General features: G+C 52.5%; 1 protein-coding gene across 1 annotated transcript in view; it reads left to right on the plus strand.

The window, feature by feature from the left end:
* LOC132320050 (hydrocephalus-inducing protein homolog) overlaps positions 1-21,681 on the plus strand; it is a 144,339-nt gene that overhangs the window by 111,062 nt on the left and 11,596 nt on the right. The window contains exons 43-68 of the mRNA XM_059832152.1: positions 1,334-1,499; positions 2,254-2,889; positions 3,347-3,559; positions 4,003-4,205; positions 4,386-4,568; positions 4,789-4,908; positions 6,222-6,381; positions 6,487-6,659; positions 7,128-7,326; positions 8,189-8,288; positions 8,833-8,932; positions 9,448-9,616; positions 9,899-10,137; positions 10,461-10,575; positions 11,192-11,396; positions 11,754-11,989; positions 12,721-12,872; positions 13,602-13,794; positions 14,677-14,785; positions 15,369-15,629; positions 16,128-16,270; positions 16,613-16,831; positions 17,988-18,148; positions 18,723-18,835; positions 20,441-20,687; positions 21,233-21,445. Of these exons, the coding sequence (XP_059688135.1) occupies positions 1,334-1,499; positions 2,254-2,889; positions 3,347-3,559; positions 4,003-4,205; positions 4,386-4,568; positions 4,789-4,908; positions 6,222-6,381; positions 6,487-6,659; positions 7,128-7,326; positions 8,189-8,288; positions 8,833-8,932; positions 9,448-9,616; positions 9,899-10,137; positions 10,461-10,575; positions 11,192-11,396; positions 11,754-11,989; positions 12,721-12,872; positions 13,602-13,794; positions 14,677-14,785; positions 15,369-15,629; positions 16,128-16,270; positions 16,613-16,831; positions 17,988-18,148; positions 18,723-18,835; positions 20,441-20,687; positions 21,233-21,445 (5,028 nt within the window). The remainder of the gene's footprint in view (positions 1-1,333; positions 1,500-2,253; positions 2,890-3,346; positions 3,560-4,002; positions 4,206-4,385; positions 4,569-4,788; positions 4,909-6,221; positions 6,382-6,486; positions 6,660-7,127; positions 7,327-8,188; positions 8,289-8,832; positions 8,933-9,447; positions 9,617-9,898; positions 10,138-10,460; positions 10,576-11,191; positions 11,397-11,753; positions 11,990-12,720; positions 12,873-13,601; positions 13,795-14,676; positions 14,786-15,368; positions 15,630-16,127; positions 16,271-16,612; positions 16,832-17,987; positions 18,149-18,722; positions 18,836-20,440; positions 20,688-21,232; positions 21,446-21,681) is intronic.

The following is a 21,681-nucleotide window of genomic DNA, read 5'->3' on the forward strand; positions in this document are numbered from 1 at the left end:
CAGGAGGATGCATAGGATAGGCGTAAGCCTGTATTAATCCCCGCCTGAAACTCGAGGAGGGCTTTGCTTAAAGCAAACACGTGTTTCAGCACTTCTTTCAGCCCAGGCTGAAGTTTGTTTCCCTGGGAGGAGGTCACTAGGGCTGCTTCAAATTGTGATTTCCAGGACAGACAGTTGTCGTGCTTTAAGCCCAGCTGGCAACTAATCACCATCCAGCCGCTCACTGCCCCCCTGCCCCAGCGGGATGGGGTAGAGGATCGGAAAAGTAAAAGAAAGCTCATGGGTTGAGATAAGAACGGTTTCGTAAGTGAAAAGAAATGAAATAATGATAATAATACAAATTGTAATAAAAAAGAAAATAACAACAACAACAAAAAAACCAAACCAAACAAGAAAGACAAGTGATGCAAATGAAAACAGTTGCTCACCACCCTCCGACCGATGCCCAGCCTGTCCCCAAGCAGCGGTTCCTGGCCAGCTTTCCCCCTAGTTTATACACTGAGCATGACATCCTATGGTCTGGAATATCCCTTTGGTCAGTTGGGGTCAGCTGTCCCGGCTGTGTCCCCTCCCAACTTCTTGTTCACCCCCAGCCTACTCGCTGGTGGGGTGGTGTGAGGAGCAGAAAAGGCCTTGACGCTGTGTAAGCACTGCTCAGCAATAACTAAAACATTTTTGTATTACCAACACTGTTTTCAGCACGAATCCAAAACTCAGCCCCATACTAGCTACTATGGAGAAAATTAACTCTGTCCCAGCCAAAACCAGCACAATAGCACAAGTTTTCCATGATTCATGACTGGGTTCCAGCAGGAAACCTGCTTGTTCAGAGCCTGCTTTGCAGGAGGGCAGTTCCTGCAGCCTTTGCTTTCTGATGGATGTGATTATTGTCCCTAAGGAGCAGGATATGCCCAGGGAGAAGGGCTGGCTAAGCCAAGGAAGTATTGGTGCAGGGATAAGTAGGTGTTAGTGATTTGTGAGCTGTTATACACCGGGAAATCAAGAGAGGACTTCAGGCGTCAGTACGGAGCGATGGTGGATCAGTCTTTGGCAGTGTGCTGGAGGTGTCCAGGTGGACCTTATTGGAGAAGCAGGGCAATTTAGGCTTTATGACAGCAAAGCCTAGATTTGGCTGGTCCTGGAGGTCGTCTCCCACCTTTCCTCACTTTGGATGTTCCCAGCCTCCCCAGGTTGAGGGAAGTCCATGGAGATGGTCTAATGGTTCTGCTTGGCCTCAGGGTCAATGGCTGAAGTGCAGGACCAGCTGGGATTGCGGTGAGCCCAGATTTCTGGTGGTGACTCTCAGGGATGTTTTCTCTTTGGCTTGCTGAAGGGAGATGGAGCGGATGGCTCAAGAGCTGGAGGAAAAGCACCGGCGGGAGCTAGAACGCTTGAAGGAGGAAGAAGAGCTGAAGAAGAAGTCCAGGCGGAGCAAGAGAGAGCTTGGCAAAGACAAAAATAATGCTTTGGGGAAGAAAAGCCAGCCTGGAGTCAGACAGGTGGGTGGTTGTGTTTATAGAGATGAGTAAAAGCCCTGGGGACCTTCCCGCTGAGTTGGACCATTCCCCCAGAAGCCAGCAGTCACATGCAGCGCTGGGGACGAGTACCTGGCCATGAGTAACACATGGGGCTGTGCTGGGAAACAACAGCCGGTGTTGGATCATGCTGCTAGAGGTGTGTTTTCCCCTGGGTTTGTTGGAGAACTGCTCTTCTAGGATCATGCTGCCTTGGAGTCACAGCTTCAAATAACTCCGTACATTCACTGTGAAACCCTGGATAGTTTCAGTCCAGCGTTTCTCCCCACTCTGCATGTGACTTACACGTCTGAGCCACGATCCGTCTGGGATGTGGTGTCTTTTCCTACATGACTGGCAGGAGACACCACCAAGCCTTATGTATTCATTAGCAACCAGACTTCCCAGAGTCAGCCAGCCACAGGGATGCTCAGCACACCACAAATGAGCCCAGAGGACTGCACAGAAATAAGGAGGTGTCTGAAGTTCCCTGTTTGGGTTGGGAAGCTGTTCTGTTCTTCATCTGGTTTGCAGGACTCCTCATCAGTCTGGCACTGGGGAGTTTGGTTTCAGTTGAGCTAAACTGGGTACCAGCTGCGTTCTGAACTGGGATTTGTAGAGCACCTAGCACCGGTCTCGGACGAGGCTTGGGGTGCTATTGTAAAGGTCATCACTGTCCTACAGCATTTGAGTCGGTGCTTTGAAATGCTCACTGCTTTTTCTTGCTCCTCCTGCCCAGAATATGAACACATCCACCAGCAACACCAACGTGTCCACCAGCAACTGGTCGGATGTCACCAAGGGGGTGGACAAGAAGGGATCTGTAAAGGAGCGCCCAGACTCTGTTGCAGGTGACAAGGAAGATACGAAGAAGCGAGGCAAGGTTCCCCTGACGGATGCGTGCCCAGCGGTGGTTGTGCAACCCTCAGACCCAGAACAGGGGGAAACCAAAAACGAGGCCCTGAGTGACAGCGAGAAGAACTTGGCCATGAGGTTTAAGATCTATGAGGCATCGCAGAAGGACGTCACGCATATTTTGTCATCCTGGGACAGGGTTCAGGGTATCCTGCTGTCCCCCCTGAACCAAGAGGAGGTGCGGCACCAAGCAGAAGACCAGCGCCGGTATTTATCCAGCCGCAGGAGCCGGAAGGATAGAGAGAAGGAGCGCGCGGAGAAAGAGCGCCTGGAGAAGGAGCGGCTGGGAAAACTGAAGGCTCTTGAGGACTCCAAGTTATCTCGGCTGGAAGGGGAAGGTGCAGAAGGGTCAGCCAGAGGCCAGGATGTCGGGGTGCCCTGCTTGAACATCCAGGTGCTGAGCTCAGAAGATGTGAGTAAGAAGATCCTGGAGAGCGGCAAGCTGCCAGCAGCAGAGCAGGTAAAGCCCTGCAAGGTTCAGATGCTGAGCCTGCCATGGTCTGGGCCCTGGTGTGTTGTGTCCTGCCAGGTGACAATGGCACAGAGCCTTGTCCAGGCCACTGATGATGTTCCACAACGGCTCCGCAGCAGCCACGTGGCTGGGGAGGTTCTCAGCATCCCTCAGATGGGTGGAAAGAGGGAGTGCTCTCTCTGTTCAAGCATCCTGTCTGTTCAGAGAGTTTCCCGGTCTGGAAATCATTAAAAATGGTCCCAGGGCAGCTGAGTCGCTCAAAGGAGAGGTTTCTCTCTAGGTCCCGCTTGTAGGTCCTGGCACTGCTCTGGAGCCTGCCCACCCCACTGGGCGTAAAAAAGGACTGTACTCCATATCAACAAAAAAAACCCCATTGCCAAAAGCTCCCTGCCTTTAAGGAAGGAGTGTGAGGATGAAGGTGATGGGAATTTCTCTTATGCTTTAGATCCTGGATGACCTGGGACTGGGTCCCTCTGGGCCTCCTATTCCCCCTACGGCTTTTTACTCTGTGGTCCACTACCCGGAGAAGCGGATGCTCCCTGCAGCAGGAGAAGCCCTCAAGCACTTCGTCTTTGTTGTGCCAGAAGACGCTGCTGCGGAAGATGAAAAGAAGGATATGGAAAGTCCTGTGGATGCCCCGACCGTGCCTGCGGTGAAGGTGCCAGGGCAAGGGACCAGGCTGGGTTGGGGGCATGGTGGGGGGGAGGATGGAAAAAGATCACTGTGGAAGGGCAGTGAAGACATGACAGGGTCCCATGTCTGCAAGCATCCCTTTTGTCTGTCCGAAAGAGACAGCTGTGCTTGAGACATAGGGCGGTTCTGTAAGACGAGAGAAAAAAAATCACCTAAAGTCCTCAACTTCCCTTGAGGAGAGGGTCCTGGGCGAGGAGAGGGTCGTCCTGGGCGAGGAGAGGTCTCGTAGGCAAAACAAAGTCCAATAAGGAAGTCCAAGTCCCTGGGCAGATCTGAAACCAGCAGATGCTGGTTACTTATTTATTCTCTCTCCTGTTTGTTAGCAGACCTGCAGCTTTCTTTCCGGGATGGGGATGTCTCAGGGCAGGTCTCACCTCTCTCCCTTCTCTCTCTCCTCTTGGTGTGAAGATGCCAGAGGAGCAGGTCACCGCAACCAGGGGCCGGTCGAGGAAGCAGAAAGCCACAGGCAGCCGGGAGGCTGCAAGGGAGAAGCGGAGCTCCAGCCGCAGGAGGCGAAGTCTCCAGGGGCCAGGCACGGGAGCACCCACACGTCCCCCTGAGGCGGACCAAAGCAGCATGGACGCGGTCCCGTGCCCAGGGAGATCCGTCAGGTGAGCTGTGAGGGAGGAGGTGATCCCTCTGCTTCATGTCCATCTTGCCAAACGAGGCCCATTGTCCCCAGCTCTGCAGGGACCCTCTGCCAGTGCCTCCATGGGATGGCGAGTTCACAACCCTCCTCCCTGTCTCGTTTGCTCGTTAACAATGTCTGAAGCCTCCTCTTTAATTGCCAGGCTGAGCAGCTGCCGGTGGATAGTGCCTGCCCGCGGCGAGGTGGAACTGAAGGTCCACTTCAGCTCCACAGTGCTGGGCCAGTTCGATCAGATGCTGCATTTTGAGATCCTGGGGACAAACCGTCTGTACCAGCTGCCCTGCAGGGGCACCTGCCTGTATCCCACCATCAGCCAGGACCCGCGGTAAGGCTGGCCCGTGGGAGCTCTCCCACACTGCTCCCCCCTAAACTCCGAGCCAGAGCTGTCCCTTGTACCCCTGTGGCCTTCTGGCTTGGGCAGAGCATGCTGCCTGAGCTGGGAACCAGTACTGGTGCCTCAGCCACCAGGAAGGGTTATGGCTTTCTGACCGGGTTTTCTACTTAGAGTATCTCGCAGCTCCTCATTCCCTGTTTTTTCTGCCCAGGCTGGTGTTTCCTCAGTGGAGGAAGAGCAAGGCGGATGACGACATCATCTTCAAGCAGTATGTCATGGACACAGGTGTATTCCACTTTGGACCGCTGCTGTGTGGGAAGTCAAGAGACCGGTACGTCTTGATGATCTCTTGATGTTGGGATGGGATCTCCAGGGCCTTGTGCTTTCATGGACATGCTTGGAGACATGCTGTCCCCGCGGCACAATTCCGGGCAGGCCCAGGCAAAGACCTGGGAGATACCTGGGGTTGAAGGACCGCGGATGTGTGAACTTGGGTAGATAAACAGGCACATGAGTCTTGGAGGAGCTGGGAAGAGATGGAGATGATCTTCCAACACGGTGGGTGCCTCAGTGGCCAGAGCCACGTGCTGCTTCCAGCCTGAAGGTGACTTGGGGCAACTTGTGTCCGCCCTCCACATCTCAGCCTCACCACCTGTGAAATGAACTTTATGGTGCTTTTTTAAAGTGATTTGAGCTGAACTGAATGAGCAATTATTCTGCTGATGGTTTTGGAAACCATCCATTAATCTTTAATATTTGTAAGACTTGGAGTTGACCTGCCAATATGCGTGCTGGGGGCGGAACCTGCAGAGGGAGAAAAATGGGAATTACATTTTCCTGATCCTCACTGCTGAAGTCTGCCTAAAAAAGTTGGCATTGTAGCTGCTGGTGTATTTCTATTTTTAACATAGCTTTTTTTTTTTTTTTTTTAATATTAGAAATGAAGTTCTTGTCTTCATGGGAGCTCTGGAGAGCTAGTGGTATTTTGACCACCCAAGGAAATTAAATCAAAACAGTTTAAAAAACAAAAGAGGATCTTTAGCTAGGCTGATGAATGGTCTCAGGTTTCTGTTTGCTTTTTTAACCCTTTAACTCCAAATTCTGTTCCACACCTGAGAAGAAGGGACACTTGTAAAATTTAGCATTCCTCTTGGGAATGAATCCTTTCTATTTCCTTCCCTCAGACTTTGGGCTAACCCATGAAATAAAAGACAGCCTCATGAGTTTTTTGAAAGAGATAAGCTAAACTATTTTTAAAACCTCTTTTCAAAAGCATTTCTTTATACCCTGCAGGGAAGGAAACCCAACAAAGAAGGGGGAAGAACCCATGTGCCTGGCGTACTTTTATTTTTCCAGGCGCCTTTGAATTTCTATTTTATAAAACATTTTTTTAAGTGGCCTGTGCATCGTAACGCCTCTGGGATGGAGGCACCAGGTACAGAGGTGGACATCAAAGTAACGCAAGGATGAACGCGCATACCATGCAATGTGCCCGTGAAAGTGATCCTTTCTCTTAGCCGGCTTGTTAGACCATGGTCTTCCAGTGCAACCTCCCGCTGCCAGGACTCAGTGCTTTCCTCGATGTGTGATGAAGACAATGGTCCTGGCATCTCTTCTGCAGCCTTTTCCCTTTTTTGTGGACAGGTACAAGGCGCTGCAGTATCCCAGCAACTGTGAGAAGTTAACCATCCTCAATGTCACCCCACTGGAGGCCGAGGTGCATTTCTTCTTTGAGCACGACGTCGAAGCGGACACGTTCCTTTTAGACCCTCCCAGCATGAGGCTGAAACCTAACGAGAAGCAGGTAGGAGACGGACAGGTAGGGCAGGCTCTGGTAGAAGTGCCCAGGAGCTGTTCCTCCTGCTCACTGAATGCTCTTCTGTATTTCTTTTTGCGGGGACGGGGCTAGGAGCTGAGCGTTTGGGCGTACCCCAATTCAGCTGGCCTCGTGGAAGACAACCTCATCTGCTGCATTAAGGAGAACCCGGAGCCGGTGGTCTTCCGCCTGTGCTGCCAGGGGGTGCAGGTGGAGCTGGGGGTCAGCTCCAAGCAGGTGCATTTCGACAGGCTGCTTCTGCACAGGTCAGTCATCCCGCGGCCGCTCTGCTGGTGACGAGAGCTGACAGTGGGCTTCCCTTCAGCTTCTCTCTCCGGCTGTGTGGCCACTCAGGTTGGAGGCTGGGCTAGCATCCCTTTTTCTTCAGCAATTCCCAGTCCCTTGCTCACCATTCCTTGCTGGCTCCGATATCCTGTAACAGCCACGAGCTCCATAGCCCCGCAGCAATGCTGTGCCATGGGCATCTCGATGCATTGGTTATCTTGTCTGCTGGTTGCAGAGCAGTCCAGTGGCTCCTCCTTATCTCCCTTCTCTTGGATGCACTTCTGACACCAAGCTGTCCCCCAAGGACCTCACCTCTCAGACTTGTGACATAGGGAAAACATTAAAATATGATTTCATACGCATGGCTAGGGCTGCTCCAAGTTGCATTCAGTTGCAAGGCTAGCACGACTGTCGAGCAATCGGTGCTGAGTGTCGTCTTGTCTCTACAGGAGGGACAGCAAGACGCTGGTGCTGCGAAACAGCACCCCACTACCCGTGGCCTGGCGGCTCAGCGGGCTGGAAAACCTCGGCGAGGACTTCTCCCTGTCACAGGATGAGGGCATCATTGCTCCCTGCACGGAGTTTGGCGTGCGTCTGTATTTCAAGGCCACGAAGGCTGTAACCGTTGAGAAGATGGTCCGACTAGAGGTGAGGGGGACTGTGCCCTCCCTGGCAGAGCAGGGCAGAGTGATCGCTGTGCTCTTGGGGATGGAGACTGTGCTTGAAGGGTACCTTGCCAAGAGGGCAAAAGGATGAGCCTTCCTGAGATTCCCTTCTACCTGCGTTGCCGGGGGGGCAGTCCCTTAGCAGCAAGGCACTCTCACTGAAGGATAACGTTTTGGAAACTAGGTGACTCCTAGGGTGCTCTTGTAGCTGAGCTTCATGGGGCAAGTACGCTGTGGAGTCCGGAAGAGATGTACTGCTGTGTACAGCACCTCAGGAAGAGGTGCTGCATCTGCGTGGCCTACATCTGGGTTTTGAGGCTTCGTCCTGAGCCCGTACAACAACCACCTTGCTGCTGTGCATGGTTGAGTGCTGTCGTTTGGTTGTCCAGACTTGGGCGTGCTCCCTGCAGCCATCCTGGAGTCCGTCTGGGGCTCTTAACATGGAGCAACAAACTTTCAGCCTGGGATTTTGTTCCCCATGGTTTAGGGGCTGTGTTTCAGTGAGGGTGCTGGGTGGTTGAAGAGGAGAGGGTTGGGCATCAATGCCAGGTGCTCTGGGACACCTCACACTTCTTGTGGTTGCTTTAACATCCCCTTGCTTCCCAGGGCGCTTTAGCAGCAACACTGCTGCTAGAGGAGGGCCGAGGTGGGCTGACAGGGTTTCTTCCTGCGTCAGAATCTCGCTGGGTCAGCCCGTGAGATGAACGGGTTAGGAAAGTTTGGGAGTCACAAATGCTTGTCAAGCAGGGGAGGCCATGGTGGAAGCAGCAGAGGCAAGCCCTCGTATGTTGTCCTCCAAAAGAATTGAGAATGGTCTAAGCAGTGTTTGTTTCTTGACATCTCAGGTTTCAGATGCAGAAAACATCCTGGGGATTGTTCAGACTGAAAATATCCAAATCCTTGCGGAGGCCTATGACGTTGCTTTGAGCATCGGCATTTCTAAAGGTGAGTGGATGCCCCCGAAGCCAAGTAGTCCGGTGCATGGCATTGCCTTGGCAGGTGAGCAACCAGGGCACTTGGAGCAGGATGGGGTACCATGCAAGCGTGGCACGGATACGTAACGCACGTATCCTGCAAGCTGCGTGGAGTGAAGCACTGTCAGGACCCAGAGAGAGCCTTGAGTCTCTCGCCTCCAAACTTTGAAGTGTGCAACTTCATGTGCAGATTGATTTGGGGGCTTTGAAACGACAGTGATGTGAACAAGCAATTGGCAATTCGTGAAGGCTCGGCATGGCACAGAGAGTTGTTGGATCTGTGCTTGGAAGCAGGCAGATGGAAAGTGAGCTCCTTAGCTACTAAACCCTACACATATTCTCCAAGTAAGGGAAAGGGCAGCAAAGTAGCTAGAAAAACCTTCCATAAGAGAAACTTGCCGAGAAGGGTTTTGTGCCACCTGAGAACTCCAAATCTGTATCTTGTCACTTGGTGTAGTCTGCAGCAGCTCACAAATATTCACCATTTCTTACCTCTCTCTGGGGGTTTTCTGCAGGTACAGATGGCAGCGTGGATTTTGGGATCCTTAAGGTCCTGGATGAGGCAAAGCAGGTGCTAACCCTGAAGAACAAAGGGAAATACGAGATTGCGTACAGGTGGGTCCAGCTGCCTGGTCTGTGAATGCATGGTGCCACCACCTGTGAATGCATGGTGCCACCCAGGCCTGCATTCTCCTTCTGTCCATGGTCAGAACCTGTTCCCATGCTGACTACCTCATGCTCCAGGTAAATATAAAACCTGGGCTCTCTAAGCTCAAATACTTTAATAGAGAATCCAGCCACACACCAGCAATTCTTCACAGCTCAGCAGGAACCAGAAGGAGGGGCCCTGAAATGTAAACCCCTCACTGCTGAGATTCATTGCCCTCCTTTGAGGGTCAGCTCATTTCTCTTTGAGACTCTTTAAAGGAGGGAATGAAAAAATTTGGTGTCAAGGTTAGCTTACAACACTGCTGACTGTCTGCACTCTGTGTCAAGATCTGGGATTCCCCAAGCAGATCTGGACTCTTTCCCTTTTATTATTTTTTTTATGGTCCTATGCAAAGTCCCGGCTGTGCTGGTGGCACCGGTATTTTTAACTGCAGAGGTCTGTTCCTTCCCTTTCACCCCAGTTTCAAGCTGGAAGCCGCAGATACCAACGTACGCGACCTGGCATCCCACTTCACTATCCAGCCGCAGAAGGGCGTGCTGACTGCCTCCGGGCACCCCGTGCAGGTCCGGCTGCTCTTCCATCCCAAGATGGAAATGAGCATTGAGAACAAACCCATCCTGCAGTGCCAGGTGAGCTGCCTGGGCCAGGCGGTGTTAGCACACCGCGTCTTGGGAGTGTAAGCAGGACACGTGTCTTCTGGGAGGAAGGCTTTAGTTGGGGAATCCTCTCTCATCCATATACAATAAAGTCTTTCAGAAACCATTTGTGATGCTTCCTAAGCAGAGCTGAAATTGGCTCTGGAGGAGGCGTTTAAGCAGGGAGGGTGAGCTGATGGGGACTTGGGGTGGCATCAGGGGACAGAGAGAGAGGCTGGCCTCTGCTGCATTTACCAACCCCTCCTCCGGTTGCAGGTGATTGAGCCCAGCATCTGTGAAGGAGGCGAGACCATCGCTGTCGTCCCAGTGAGGGTGTCAGCAAAAGCTGTGTACAGCAAGTACAGCATTTATCCTGCCTCGCTCATCAACTTGGGTGCCTTGACGAATGGCACCAGGAAAACCTGCACCTTCACGCTGGAGAACAAAGGCGTCCTTGACTTTAAATTCGTCATCTACCGAGCGGACCAGGCTGCACCTGTATTGCCAAGGAAAAGGTGAGAGAAGACCTGCACCACCCTTCCTGCCCGAGGAGGCACCACAGCATGGCTGGGGTGTGACAGGCAGCCAGGACACCTGGGTTCTTGTCCATCTGCGTCACTGGCTTGTGAGCAGGGAGCAGAAAAACCCCTCAGTATCCCCATGTGTAGGACAAAGCCGGTGATACAGCTGACCTATCCATAAGCTACAGCAATGGGTGGTGCAGGCAGCTCTCTGGGAGCAGGAGGACTTTCCTCCATGGCGAGGAAGGCCAGCTTTGGCCTCGGAGAAAGGCAGGGGGAGCTCAGCGTGATGGATGTTTTCTGCTTTCTCCTCTCAGTGCACATCGAATCAAATCTGCCCGCTCCCACGAGAGTGAAAACTTGGGCAAAATGACTCCCTCGGTCAGACAAAGCAAGCGCTCGCTGCCAAAGGACACAAACACCTTCCTGCAGGTGGGTGGCTCCGGCTCCCCAACACGTGCCACTGCAGCTGGAGTGGGAGGACGCTGCTGTGCCCAGCCTGGGGGGCTTGTCGCCATGAGATCTGGTGGTCTGCATGACGGAGGTCATCTCCCAGCCACAAGCAGAGGCAGGAGCTGCTCAGTCCCACTGACAGTCCCATGCTCTGGCTCAGACCTGAAGTTGTGGGCTCAAGGGAGGGGAGCAGGTCCTGTGTTTGGTAGCTGCTGGCCAAAACAGGTCTATGAATACCACAGATGCGGAACATCCCTGTTTGAACTCCCAGTCCGCTGATATGAGATGACCTTGCTTTTTCTTCTTCCCAGCCCCCTCTCTCCTCTCCCATCGTTTCTGCTCTCCTGTTTTACCCCTGGAGGTTGAAGGATCCCAGCCACCACCTCCACCCTTCACACCGCAACTCCTTTCTCCATACCACTTGGGACAAGCCTATGCCTCCTCCCAGCTTGTTCATGTCATCCTGGGGCTGCCTTTGGGCCATGGAATCATCCCTCCCTGCCCTGGGACTGGGGGCTTGGGCCCGGCTGGAGGTCAAGGAGTGGCATACTCCTTGCTGGGGATGCTCAAGCCTCTCCTGGGACTCTCTCTGCAGGCTCGCCTCACTCTAGGCATGTTCATGGTGTACCCTGGCTTTGGCTCCATCCCTCCTGGGGGCCAGCAGATGATCACAGTGGACTGCCACGCAGAGCCAGTGGGGATCTGCAAGGAGTACCTGTCCATCGACATCAGCGACAGAGACCCTACGGACAATCCCCTTGGCATCCCCTACACCCTGTTTGCTGAGTCCTGCCTCCCAGGTACGCCCCGTCCACAGGTTCCCCTGGCCAGACCTGCTGCTGATCAGCACCCAGGCTTACAGAGAGACGCCCTAACCCTAAAGTCCCATCTTAAAATCCTCAGAGGTTCCAGTCCTTTTCAAGTCCACCAGTGGGGGGAGGCTGGGAGGGAAGCATGGAAGGATACAGGGAAAGCGCTGCCCTTTAAGACTGAGGGTGACTGAGCTCCATCCTCACAGCCAACTCCCCACCCAGGTTGGGTTTTGCAGTGACCCAGGCAGAAAGGGCTTATCAAGCCTTCTGAGAGGCCAGGAGGGTCCAGATAAATTGAGCAGGAAGGCTTCTTCATCCTCAGCCCTCCCTCTTGTCTGCTCACAGCATTTGTGGTTGATGACATGGAGTCCATCTTTGAGGAACATCGGATCTGCAGCAGCATCAACCTCTGCCGGATCCTACGGACAGTGCGAGACAAGGGCGTGTTCGTCACAGATGAGAACAAGTTCATTTTCACCAACGTTCTGGTTGGGCACCGGGCCACAGCTCGCTTCAAGATCTGCAACGTGAACAAAGTCCCCTGTGACGTGGTTTTCTCCATCAAACCCATCCCCAGTAAGGTAGGAACAAGAGGCCAAGGCCACTGTTGCTCTTTAAAGGCTGTGTTGTAGCCTGCCGCCTTCTCCAGATTCATTGCTTCCTCTCGTCTGGACTAGTTCAGCTCAGTGCAGGTCAAACTAGAGGGGAGAGCAGCAATGCTGGGGTGGCAATTGAATTCAGTGTGTCTCAGGTGTTCAAGGAACGTGTGGATGAGGCACTGTGGGACATGGTTTAGTGGGCATGGTGGGGTTGGGTTGATGGTTGGACTTGATGATCTTACAGGTCTTTTCCAACCGTAGTGATTCCGTGATTCAAGCAAGGTTTTGGCTCAACCCTCTGTATCTTTGGTGGGAGACCTGAACCCTTCTTGGAAGCATGCTCAGATGGGGGCTTTTACTGGACTGATGTGCCAGGGCTCGAAGCAGACCATTTCCTCAGGCTCCCTGATCTTTCCCTTCTCTTTAAAGGCCAATTCTAGGTTATTTGTGGGGTTTGCCATGCAGTCCCCACCTCCCAAGTACGCTGGGCTGGCTGCCCAGTGCTCAGAGCAAGCTTTTGCACTCCTGGGCTTTCTGGCAGCTCGTGTGCAAGGTCAGCGCCACTTTGGAGTCACCCCTGAGATGGAAGGAGCCTGTCCAGGGAAGCAGGAAGGAAAATGCTGCCTGGGGCTGTTCCCCATGATGAATATGTGACTAAGGCAAATCATATTGAAGGATGTTTTCTCCTAACACCTCTTTGTGGGTTCCCCAAGCTTAACAGCCCTGTTAGCCACATTTTCGAGGTGGATCCCGTTCGGATGTGCGTGCCCAGCCGCTCCCACGCCTTTGCTACAGTGACCTTCACTCCGCAAGCGATGCAGAGCTACCAGTGCACTTTTGAGGCATCCCTTGATGTCCAGGCAAGGTAATTCACCCTGGGGCATCTTGTCGGGGACACCTTTCTGATAGCTGCCTCTCCTCTGGGAGGACGTCGACCTCTTGTTAACCCTAATGCTTTCATTAGCCTTAGGTCGAGTACTTAGCATTAGGTAATATAGGAGGCAGTAACTACTAGATAGAGCAGAGCAGAAAAATAAGGGTCATAGTTTAGCCTATATGAGTGTCTATGAAGAACATCAGGTAGCCAACTGGAAGTTATTGAATCAGAAAGAAACGGAGATGTGCGACAGCTGAGCTGGGGCTTTCCAAGGACAAAGGGTTAGATGAAGCGGTTTCTGTGTCAGCAAGTCAGCACGCATTATTTCCTCCTTGTGTTATTTATTTACTTCTCCCTTCTTGCTTTTCTACTATTTTCATGCTGTGCTTGTGCTTTTTGCGTATGTCTCATATCACCGCAGCCAGTGAATTTGCCATGTCTCATCTGTTGCCTCATTATTTACCTGCTGTAGTGCATGAGTCGATGAAGTGAAATTATTTTTAACTGTTATTCTGGAAGGCTCTGTCTCTTCAGAGCAGATTCTTCTTGTGAATGGCCCTGATCTGACTGGGAGGAGAGGGGTGAGAGGGAGCTGTGTCGTGGGGTACAGGAGCAGCAGCCAGGGAAAACGCAGTGGATGGCACTCGCTTCATTGATTGCCAAGTGGGAAATGGGTTAGTGCCAGCCGTAAGGATTTCTCCTCTGCCTCTCCTGCAGCCCTGCAGCAATTAAAGCACAAAGCCTGACCTTCGATATCAGTGGAGATGGGCATCTGCCTCGAGTGACGGTCTTGCGCCCGGTCCTTCACAATAAGAGAGGGAACCCACTGCTGCTCTTCAAGAAGCTGTTGCTGGGTGATTCAGAAAAACTGTCTCTGGTCCTTCAGAATGATGGCGTCATACCTGTCCAGGTGAGGACCTGCTCAGGGAATGCTCTGGTCTGGGAAGAAGTCCTTGTGCCATGGAGGAAGGGCACCAAAAAACGTGGTAGAGGTGCACAGATGCACCGCTACTCTATGTGTGCAGTTGAACACCAAATGAAACCCTTGCCTTGCGCTCAGAGCCACTCCATCGCAGGAGAATAACTCCCTCTGACTTTCTGGAAGATGCTTTGGCAAACCAGTGGGAAAAGTCTCGTTTCTCAGCCAGATCCCTCTAGGAAAGTTCCATCAGCCCTTCGTCTTTGTCCCCCTCTCCTTTGCAACCACTGCTGCTGTCTCCGCTAGTCTTGACCCACCCGTGGGTTTTATGCCGGTTACTCTTTCCACTCTGTGCCGCAGTGAACTGCACAGGAATGGGTCTCAGAAATTCTTTTTAAGCAAATGACTGAATTCTGCTTTCCAGGAAGGGTGTTCCTCTTGGCAATGTGAGTTTCTGACCAGTCTATCCTTTTCAGTTCAACACAACACAAGAAAGTTGATGGGGTATTTTTCCTCCCGACTCTCTTCTCATGCTTTGGTTCTCATGTGGGAATGTGGCATGTCCTAGTTACATTAGATTGTATTTGATCACATTTTACTACATTTTAATTAAACTCAGTTGTAGTTTAATTCCATTCTGCTCATTGCTTTTAGTACTTTCTGTCCTGTTTGGTTCTAATTTAATGATATCCCAATGCCTCTGAACACTCTTTTTTTCTGTCTGATTTTACTTAAACTTTGTGCTAAGAGCTGTGTTTGAAGCGGGGAAGCGTGCTGGGCTCCCCGTGCTGGACCAGCAGCGGTACGGTGTCGATCTGCGTGCCACCCTGTACCCACACCAGTGTGGTCGTTCTCTGTGTTCCCTTTTCTCAGTTGATGATAGACCTGTTGGATGAAGGGGGAGTTTTCTTCTTGAAAGCCAGGCCCACCACACACTGCGTCTACCAAGCTGCGGGCACGAAGGAGGACTCTCCTGGAGAAGGTAAATTCATTAACCATGAAGTGTGGTCATTCCCACAGGGAAGATGCGTGCCCTGCTCTTGACCTGGCCAAGCAGCAGCCAGATGTTAGACATACTTTCTTTCCTGGGGCTCTCTGTACCCCTATTTTTTCCCGTGGACTCTTTGCAGAGTTTCCTCCTAGCAAGTTGTAGGAAGTTTTTCTGTTCTTCTGGACGTGGTGGGTTGAGTTGTCGGGGAATTATCAGCACTTGAATGGACCGTCTGAGGTCTCTGCTGCATGTGGGGAGTTACCAGCCTGAACAGAGGCAGCCCTTGAGCCCACAGCCAGCCAACAAAAGCCAAAACCGCTCTTTGACTCAGCTTTACGTACGGCTTGAGAAGTTTGAGTGAGAGCTGCGTGTTAACCTAAGGTTGAGATGCTTAAGCAGTGATATACATGGTGGTTTCATAGTCTTGTGAATATAGGAGGAGGGTCTGGAACCAGTGGTGGGCGAACCTGTGCTTAGAGACAGCTGTGTTTCAACCTCTTATTCCTCTTATACCCGATGGAATATTTCCTCTGTACAGCTGTATCACTTGTCTCTGATTTCCATTGCTGTGCAGGGAGGAAGCCCCACACCGCTTGCCTGGTCCTGCATCACGGGGAATTAGCAGAGTTTGACGTGCTTTTCAAACCCAGCCTGGCCCAACGTGTGGAAGGGAAGATCCACCTCTCAGTGGTGGACAACCCCTATGAAGAGACCGACATTCAGCTGGTGGGTGAAGGCTACGAGGATGACTTCACGCTTGATAACATCCATGGACTAGTGGCAGACAGCAACGAAGAGAACACTGAAGGCAATCTGGAAGAAGACATAATTGAGGGTAAGAAAGGAGAGGCTGCCGAGATGGAGCAAGGAAGAGGAAAATACATGTTTCTGCTCACCCTGTGCCAGTGCAGGTGTGGTCCAGACTTAGCGGACAGATCCTGTTGCCTTTTGTAGCCTGCAGAGCAGCCATGCTTGAGAACACAAGGGAGGATCCTCTGTCAAGGGGGACGCGTGCAGGCTGGGAGGGAAGGGTCAGAGATGCCAGCGTTCAGCTGAGTATCTCTAAAAGGAGGTCTGGTGGTCTGTGAGCGTGCCAGCCCTGTGCACAGAGGCCGTGCGTGCTGCACCGCATGTCCCCTCTGCACAGACACAGCCGCGTGTTTAGGGACATGTCAGGGTGTATCTCTGAAAGTGGTAGGATGGGGATCTGCACCTCCCAGAGGGAGGAAGGCTTGGAGCGAGGAAAGGAGTTGGACATACGTGTGTCTGTGCGTGTGAGGGGGGCGGGCGGACCTCACAGCACGCTGAGATCCCTTGCTCTCTTTCTTAACAGCTACCAGAGTGGATCACATCCAATTCGGGGACTGTCACATCGGGACACCTTACCCCGTGACCTTCACCATCACCAATCGCAGCAGGGGGGAGGCGGTGCGGTTTGAGTGGCTGGCAGACACCCCGTTTCACTTCTCCCCCCAGGTGAGTTTGAACGGCTCTGCCTTTCCCCGCTGGTCGAGCCCTTCCCGGCGGGTTGCCAGGAGTTAGCAGGGAGTCACCACGTCCCAGTGAGAGCCCATTCCAGTGCCACGTAGGAGATGCAATCCCTGGCTTTGCTGGGGCAGGGCTGTCAGCCCGGCAGAAAAGGCTCCGTGTTATGGGAGGTGGCATCTTTTGTTTGTACTTTTTCCCTATCAAACTTCAGATAAATACACAATAAAATGCAGATCCCTGGCACAGCTCCTCAACACATCAATCCCTTTGCTGTCAGTCTTGCCCTTGCCAGTGATTCCAGTTTGGTCTTGGCTTTCCGGTTCTCCCTAGGTGGGACACCTCCATGCTGGCTGTGCTAAGGACATCACGGTGACCTTGAAATCGGATGTTGCGGTCGCTTTCCAAAAGCACCCTGTGAAGTGTCAGGTGGCTACGATCGCCTTCCAGCTGCCTCCAGAGCTGGTTACCGACTGGGACGACCGCCTGCGCACCGTCAAGTGGGTGGATGCCGCGAGGGGCCCGGCAGCCACGTGGCCTCTCAAGAAGAAGGTAAAAAGCTAACTGAGCTTCTACAAAAAGAGCTGCCAACGGCAGCAGACCACCCTCCTTGCTGGCTAAGCTGGCTCCTGCTTCCTCCTGACATTTAATCCATCCGTGAGGTTAACCAGCAGTGCTTTTTAGGGGAGAGGTGGATGCACGGTGACCTGCTACGCTCGCACAAGATGGGGAAGTCTTTTTGACGAGAGATGTTTAGTTTACAAGAGACATTTAGCCACGTGCGAACTATCAGTCTCTGCTGATTTTATGGTGTGAAAATCTATTCATCTGAATCAGTGCCTTTTCACCAACAAGGAGTTAAATCCACTGCGCTCTGTCCCCTTGTTTTAAAGTGGAGAGCAACACTAGCGCTCTTTCGTGTATGCTGGCTAGCCCACCAGCACATTGCGGGTGAGCTCTGAGCTCTGTCTGTACTGGTACTGGAGATTTTAGTTGTGGTCTCTATATCGTGTGGGATAGCTCATTATGGGGCAGCCCAGGCACTATATGGCAGTCATGCGGGAGTTCGGAGAAGTATCATCTCCAGAAACTCTTGCTTTTACTATCATTCTTGCCAAACACACTTGTCTTGGGTGATGGGTCTTCCCTAGTTTCTGAACCATTGTAAGACCTGCAAACCAAACTTCTTCCCCATCCGAGCATCAGCAGTTGGAGACTTTCCTAGTGAGTTTGTGCCCATCCCAAAATGCCCATCCCCAGCCCCCACCAGTGTGGCTGTTGCCCCACCCGAGACGTCTGGAAAGCACTTTCTCCTAAGACAAGAAGGAAAAGGTGCTTTCTAGGTTTGTTCATTCTTGGGGTTCTCCATCCACAGAGCTCCAGCAGCGGAACTTAATCCTAATTTAGGGGCCTGCTAGATTTATGGGGAGCCAGGAAGAAGGTCAGACACTCTGCAGGGTTGAAACACGGGGACCGATACCCGGCCATAGTCCCCATGGGTGTATTTGCAGTCGTGGTGATTCCTCTGATCAGTAGGTAGAAACAAATATTGTAGCGGAAGGGTCACATTTTATCATCTTTCCAGGGAAATAAATGGGAATGGTCCTTTCTAGCCCCTCTATGTGGCTGATTTTGGAGGCCAAAAGACTCCCTGTTCAGCGTGGCTTTCTGGGCTCTGCTCAGTGATTCTTTCCTGTCCTGTTTGGAGGTGGTCGAGCCAGAGCCAGAACCAGCTCACACTGTCCTGGAGAAGAGCAGCCGTGAGGTGGAGCTTCGCCTCAGTGCTGTCGTTGACTACGCCGAGTTCAAGCTGGATACGGACATGATTCAGTTCGAGGAGACCTTGCTCTTCCAGACGAGGACGTTCACGTGAGTGCTGGAGGCCAGGCAGGGACCTGCGTGTGGGAGCTGCCTTTGCCCAGGGCTGACACGGTGTCTGCTTCCCTAGAGCAGTCTCACCTGTTGTTCTTCCCTTTAAACACATAATTTTTTGGTTTCATCCTTTCCAAGTCCTGGCTGGGTGCTGGGGCCCACATATCTACACACAAAGCCAAGCAGGAGATGGTGGTTGCCATCCTGCCATGCCTTTCTGCTGAGAACAACCATGGTTTTGCTTTCATTGTGTGTTGCCTGTCCTTATCTGCTTGAAGACGAGTTTTCAGTCAAAATAACACCAAACCGAGACATAAAGACCAGAGTAAGACCCTTGGATTAATTCTCCTGGGCACCATGTCTGCCATTTCCTCTTAAACTTCCAAACTTTGAAATACTTTGTCTCGGGGCAGCCCAGGGCAGCGATCTAGACGTGGCAGAGTTGTCTGGGGAAGAAGATGCTACTCAGCATAAAGAAAGGGGTGCCGGGAGCCCACCGTACAGGGTTACTTTTCTACTTGCTTGGTATTTATTGGACGTTTTCTTTTTATGCCTCCTCCTTGCTTTTCAGTTTCCAGCTGTCCAATACAGGGAATGTGGCCCTGGAATACACCTGGATGAGGGCTGTGGAGGATGAAAGGGCAGTGAGCCATACTGGGGAGCTGCTCCTGCCCAGTCTGGATGGTAAGGCACTAGCTTTCTGTGGCAGCTGGGAGTGCCCGGGGTGTTTCAGTTGGTAGCTGAGGGCTTTGTGAGAAGACTATACCACTTCAACCCAGAGCATGAATTGCTTTTTCATCGCTGTCTGGTCACCCACCTTCACCAGCATCTTCCCAGCTGCAGCTGGAGACTTTCTCCTTGCCCCCTCTCTGCCTTTCAGACCCTCCTACACTTGCTCTGACGCTTGTGCTCTGCGCGGCAGCTGGGCCTGGCTCAGGGGAGAGGCACGTGGTGGGTCGGGACTGGGAAGGGGGACGTCAGGGCACTTCTTTGGCAAGTCTCTGAGACTGGGAAAATTGATAGTGTAACAACGGGTTCGCTGACCTGCAGACACTGTCTGTGTGCAATTCCCCAGTCTACAGCAAAAGCAAAGTCACTGTCTAAATTAACCCTCCTAACTCGGGCACGGGAGTGTTTGCTGCAGGCGGAGACCCTGCTCACAGCAGCCATCGGAGCTCAACGGCGGGGCCGTGACTCATTGACCTGCAGTAATGTGTTTGTGTCTGAGCGGGTGGTCTCCTTGGGAGCAGCGTGGTTGTGCGGGGAAACAGGGCTGTGTGTCCAAGAGGTCTCATCAGGAACAGGAATGAGGAGAGCTGTCAACCCTTGCGTTTCCTAGCACAAGCAGCTTGTCTGATTGCCGAGCTGGGAGACCTCAACCAAAGTCCTTGACGCTCTGAATGTGCTTAACTCCCTCCCCTGTGGGTCCTGGTGTTGGCTGTTCCCCGGCACGGGGCACGCTTGTGCTGAAGCCAGTCTGCTGTGCCATTAGCTGGCTGGTTGTCGGTTATGAAAGCCTGACAAAGAGGAAGGAAGGAAAGGGTGTGAAGGACAGAGCAGTGCTGTTCCCCAAAGCCTTCTCTCCACCATGCACAACAAACAAAATTCAGTTCTGTAGGCAACTGGGGAGCAGGACTTAACGCTGTCCTTAATGCTAAGCGCTGAGGCTGGCTGTGCTGGGACGTGAAACAGCGCCCAGAAATTTTCCCAGATGCTGTAACACCAGACATCTCTATTGTTAGTTCCTGGGTATGGTTTGGGAAGGAACGCTGGCCAGAAACAGTTCTGCAGGAGAAGTTTGCATCTAGCTCCCCAGTCCTGGAGATGGAGGGAGTTTAACAGCGTGGAGTGAAGCAGCGGGGTTCAGTCCTGGGCCCATTTAATTTGCTAACATAGACATAGCCTTCCTGTCCATCATCTGAATATCTTTACAGATTGATGTTCAGTTGTGTGTTTTGATTCACGTGCTTCTCTGGGTCTCTGCTGGGCCTTTTCACTCTATTTGCTGCCCCCCACCCTCAGTTGTCCCTCCTGTCCGTCCTCACTTTCACACCCGTCCCCAGGACTTTCTGGGATGACGATTTAGCAAGCAGTAACACAGAAACAAAAAGCAACCTGACCGCTCTCCCTCTTCTTCATCGGGAGTCCTCCTGCTGAAAGCGCTTGGCCAGGGATGCTCCAAGTGCATCCCACCTCCCTTCTGTTCGCCTGCAGCAGAAGGCAGAGTTGCTGGGAACAGAGGATTTTCTCCTTGAAAGATATCCTGCTATAACCTCTTCCTCATTGCAGGGGAATTCCTTTCCTCCACTTCTGGTACCTCTGTGAAGCTCCGGTCCAGCCATTGTTCAAGCCAGCTGGACCGTGCTGTGGAGCACGTCTCCTCCTCCCTGAGCTCATCTCTGAACGCCGTCAGTGCCGCCCCGCTGTTCTCTGTCGAGCCCGGCAGCGGCACCATCGCTGCCGGCCAGGAGCAGCTCTTCCAGATGAAGTTCTCTCCGGTGTACGTGGGGGACTTTCAGAGCCGTATGCTCTGCAGGTAGGAAACGTCCAGCCACTTTTCAACTCATGCTACTGATGGATAGTCGTGGTAATACCTCTGACTGGGGTGGGTGGGAGTGCAGACCTGGGGACAGCCAGCCCCAGAGAGGCAGCAGAAACAACTAACATACAGCAACAAAGAAAGATGGTCATCCAGCCTTGGTAGAAGCAGGTATGGGACAGTGGGAAAAGACATTGTATGAAATATTAAGCTCCTGGAGGGTTGCAAAATCTGGAACGAGAGATCCAGAAAGGCTGTCAAGGGGCCAGCTAGTCCTTAGCTACGCTTCCTTATCAGACAAGCACGGCCTCCTTACCTACATAGAAACTTGTGTGCTGCGGTTGGTCTCTAGACACATAACTGGTCATGCTTCTGCCATTTCACCTCTGCTGCCTCCATGGCAGGGAGTGCAATTCTGTTTGATTTGCTGAGCAACGCTTGCACGGAGAGAGGATGCAGCGCTCTGTGCTGTACAAGGAGACAGACAAGCAGCTGCCGTCCAGAAACGTTAGTTTGGCTAATACCAGTCCCTTTCTTCCTAGTATTCCTAACGTGAAGCCAAATCAGAAGTGCCCAGAGGTGGTTGTGAAGGGGAGAAGCTTGATGCCAAACTGCCACTTTGAACTGGAAGACTCTGACTACATCACTGCAAAAAGGCGCAACCCAGAGTTGCAGGGACCAAAAGGGGCAACGTTCGATCTCAACACAAAAGTGATTGAGTTTGCGGCAATTGGAGTGCGCGGCAGGAACAGCAGGTAGGTGTGGGCATGGTTTCCCCTGGTTGTGGTCTCCTAGTCACCCTCCTTAACCAGAGACCTCTCTAGCTACTCTTCCAAGCCCTGAGGTACCTTGTCTGTGACCTGCTGAGACTTGGCCACCAGTCTGTTTTGGGGCTGGAACAAGCTGCTCACTGAAGACCAACTGGCCAATTTTTTGTTCTTTGTCTTCAGTAAGGTATGGGTCAGTCTGGGAGGACCACATATCCCCAGCC

This window comes from Gavia stellata, chromosome 33 (genome assembly GCF_030936135.1).
Source record: "Gavia stellata isolate bGavSte3 chromosome 33, bGavSte3.hap2, whole genome shotgun sequence".
NCBI classification, from domain to species: Eukaryota; Metazoa; Chordata; class Aves; order Gaviiformes; family Gaviidae; genus Gavia; species Gavia stellata.